The sequence below is a fragment of the Helianthus annuus genome, chromosome 3 (genome assembly GCF_002127325.2).
Source record: "Helianthus annuus cultivar XRQ/B chromosome 3, HanXRQr2.0-SUNRISE, whole genome shotgun sequence".
NCBI lineage: Eukaryota > Viridiplantae > Streptophyta > Magnoliopsida > Asterales > Asteraceae > Helianthus > Helianthus annuus.
This window is the reverse complement of record NC_035435.2, coordinates 114,381,747-114,385,737: the sequence shown is the minus strand read 5'-3', so window position 1 is coordinate 114,385,737 and position 3,991 is coordinate 114,381,747. Positions and strand designations below refer to the sequence as shown.

The window sequence follows — 3,991 nt, the reverse complement described above, 5'->3', positions numbered from 1 at the left end:
AGTGATGTGCTAGTATGAAATAAAGAAGATGATCATTGGATCACGTAAGAAGACCTTCGCCGGAAATACGAAACCGGCGTAAAGAAAGAAAGACAGAAGAAAGAGACTGACACAGATGACAGGAGACCAAAGACAGTGATGCTCGCTGGAAGAAGAACCAGTGAGAAGAAGACCATTGCTGGAAAGTAAGTTCTAGCATTAGACCGACGAGCCACAAAAGACCGGCGGAAACTAGACCAATATCGAAGTAGACGACCGTAACCGGCGGTTCGCCTGAAAAAGCTAGACCAAAAGAAGATGAATCTGTGTTACTCATTGTGTTCTGTATGAAAAAAATATATTAAAAAACGAGGAAGAAATCACTTAGTTTGACTAAAACCAAAGAAGCCGACAATTGTGAGTGAAGAAAAGTGTATGGCGAAGTGGTGCTGTGTGAATCAATTGAAGGGGATCTATGTTGATGATTCGTGTTAGGTTTGTGTAACCAAGATCATCTGTGTGATCAAAGGCTAGGGTGGCGTTGTTTTTTTTTTTTTTTTTTGTTTCCGTGTGGGTGATATAGAAAGAACAAGAAGAGGGTTGAAAAGTCAAAGGATTGAGAGACAACAAGACAAAAGCAAGGGTAGCGGCGCAGCTTGTTGCCCGTTTACCAACTATCTCGATGTAAATTCGAACTATATTGTTATCTTCAAAAAAAAGAGTAAAGTAGGATCTTTGCGAACCGATTAAAGCAAGCAAGAAAAGAAAGAACAAACGCAAGCAAGTAGTAAGAACCAAGATCAAGATAATGGGGTGACTGTTGGATAATATTGACGGGTCAAGTCGGGTTACGGGTCGAGAACAAGCCAGATAATGGGTGATTCAGCAGCTAACGGATCTCAAGTTCAGAATTAGTCTTCTGTCGACCAACTTTGTTGGAGGTGGCCATATCATGGAGAGATATACGTTGGAGTTGTTGCTACAAAACAGGAGCTCGTGGGAACAGAAGCTTTCTTTATACATACCATCTTTATCATTCTGCAAATTATATCTATTCAATACATACGTGAGAACAATAAACATGGCTCTCATACCAATTATTGCCCAAGACTAAGAAATAGATGAAGATTGAAGAAAGATAACAAGATAGCAATTTGTAAAAGGTATTAATTTCCATTGATCTTGATCCTATTCATACATGTTGATGGGGTATAATGGAACAACGCATCGGTTCATCTAATATCTATTACCGATTCATACATAAACCTAAACGACATCACTTTTTAGTTTGTGAGGTATTACAAGTTTGACCGAACAACCATTGTATTAACTATTGAGTTCAAGAGTGATACAAAAGTGAAGAAGAAGTCATTTGTATACTCTTAGGAATCTGTATTTTCATCTAATGAAGAGATGAGGGGAATCAAGTAAGGTGCCCGTGGCATCTTTGATGGGGGTATAGGCAATGAAGTTTCAAAGTTTAATACTTGAATCACCTGTCTCATTGATGGGTGAAGTTCTGGGTCAGGGTGCACGCACCATAACCCAGTTGTCATCAAACACTTGATTTCTTCTACCTTGAAATCTAACTCAAGACGTGGATCGGCTGCGTCTAAAATGGTATAGTTTCCATAGAGCTCCCAAACCCATTCTAGTAGCCGTTGTTTATTTTCTTCAGCCTTGAACTTCATACATTGTCGTCCACAAGCTATTTCCAAGGCAACAACTCCAAAGCTATACACATCTGATTCCTTGCTTGCCCTTCCGGTCACTACACATTCAGGAGCCATGTACCCCATGGTTCCGGCTAACATGGTTGTCTGCGAGCCTTTCTCGTGGTCAACCAACTTAGCTAACCCAAAATCACCAAGTTTCGCATTAAAATTCGAATCCAACATCACATTACTAGATTTAATATCTCTATGCAAAACACATTGCTCCCATTCTTCATGCAGATACAATAAAGCAGAAGCAAGGCCTTGGGCAATTTTGAACCTTGTGCCCCATGTCAATACGCTCTTCTCCTCGAAAAGATGTGAATCTAAGCTTCTGTTTTCCATATACTCGTAAACAAGGAGGAGTTCTCGTTTCTCATGGCACCAACCGATGAGTTGCACAAGGTTTCTGTGTCTCAATCGACTAATGATCTTCACTTCTGATGCATATTCCTTTATCCTTTGTTTGGAACCCTTTGACACCCTTTTCACCGCAACGTTAGTGCTCGAATCTTTCAAAAAACCTTTGTAAACACTACCAAATCCTCCCTCTCCAAGCTTCTGTTTCTCTGCAAAGTGGCAAGTTGACAGAGCTAATTCATGGTAAGAGAACCTTTTAGCTCCGGTGCCCATTTCGAATTCATAGTTCATCTCTTCATCAAATGCCATATCTTCTGGTTCTTCTTCTCTGCTCTTCTTCTTCCTCCACCAAACAAATGCAAGCACAACCAATAAGGTAACTGGAACTGATATCCCAACTATCAATCCCACCTTGCACTTTTTCCCATTGTTTACATCAACCTGTAAATCTGAACTATTGAAAGTCCAAGATCTCACGTTATGTTTCTGGGACTGATTTCCAGTGGCTGCGGAAAACCCGAAGATAACCCATTCAGGCAACTCGTTCCTGAGATCAACCGTGTAAACAAGTCCATCTTGACGCACCACCGTATTATTTTGATAACCAGTGAAGGACACACTAAGATTTTTCGAAACAGAATCATATGCAATCCAAGCTTGACACATGCCCCCACCAGTTACATTGCTTAGCCATTTATGAGATTTAACAGAAAATAGAGAATTGATGTTTATACCAACATGATCCCTTAATGTAACATTTCCAGAGGCAACTGCATCAATATCGTTCCAGAAAGTATCAAACTCAACTGCAACGAATGGGCTCATTGGCTCATTGGTTGTGTAGTTGACCGGGAGACCCATGGCTCTACCAGCGGTCATCACAGAGTTATTCTGAGCAAGAAAAAATGTGAGGCCATCACCGTACGAACTATCTCCATCTGAATCGATGACAAACATGAAATTTGTACTGAAGCTGGCTAGCTCACCAGACCTATTGTCCCAAAGATGCAGTGGTCTGATGAATGTTGTCCGGCCAACTTGCCGGCTCCAATTGGAATTAATCCCATCTGGGGTCACTTGGATTCCACCGTTGGAGATGTTACCGTCACCTTCTGTAACTACACGATTCAGATTTCGTGGATGTTGATACATATTATGTGGTCGCGACTAGGTTCGGTTCAACTCGGTTCGGTTCGACCCGGTTAGCTTCGGCTCAAGCCCGACGTCACGACATTCCTCCGTCGTGCGCTCCAGAGTTCAACACGCGAAGCACGGAGCGCCGCGAGCCGGTTCCCGCTGCCACATCATCATGACATCATCATGATGATGTCATGATGATGTCACTTGTTGACTAATATGTCACAATTCTCATATTTGAGAATTCATGTTCGTGCATGTACATGAGTTTTGGACCAATCAGAATGTATGGGCTTCATCTCTCATTGGGCCGAACCTCATAGCCAATCGCACAAGTGAACCAAATGCACAAATGAAGCATGTATATATTTGCTGAAATCAGTTGTTTAGTAGATAGAGAACACACATATACACTGATAGGAGGGAAGGGACGCACAAGACAGAACATATACCCAAGTGTTCTAGTGAGAGTTTGCAAAGGATTATTTTGTAAACATTGATTTGTAACCGTTTCAAGTATTAATACATTGGTGTTAATCTTTGAGTCTCGGTCTCCTTCTCGTGTTCTTGTCGTGTTCTAACTCGGTTTGCATCTCCGGTTGGATTCCGCACAACCGGGTGTGTTTGTATACAAGGATTAGGCGACTAGATCCTCCCCTAGCCGGACCTACAAGTGGTATCAGAGCCTTGGCTCTTCTCCTTGTTAAAACCGAGTGTTTTCGGGTTGTTTTTCGGGTTTGCGAAGTTCATATTTTTCTGAAAAATCAGCTCATAATTTCGAATTTTCTGGTGTGTTTGTT

General features: G+C 41.6%; 1 protein-coding gene across 1 annotated transcript; it reads right to left on the bottom strand.

Moving 5' to 3' along the window:
* Window positions 1-1,361: 1,361 nt before the first annotated feature.
* On the bottom strand, window positions 1,362-3,206 carry LOC110943548 (L-type lectin-domain containing receptor kinase IX.1). Its single transcript, XM_022185291.1, has one exon. It carries the CDS (start codon window positions 3,204-3,206, stop codon window positions 1,362-1,364), a length of 1,845 nt encoding a protein of 614 aa, XP_022040983.1.
* Window positions 3,207-3,991: the final 785 nt, after the last annotated feature.

Bases quoted from the DNA above. Each gene is read 5' to 3' on its own strand.
- LOC110943548 (XM_022185291.1), bottom strand. From the start codon at position 3,206: ATGTATCAACATCCACGAAATCTGAATCGTGTAGTTACAGAAGGTGAC.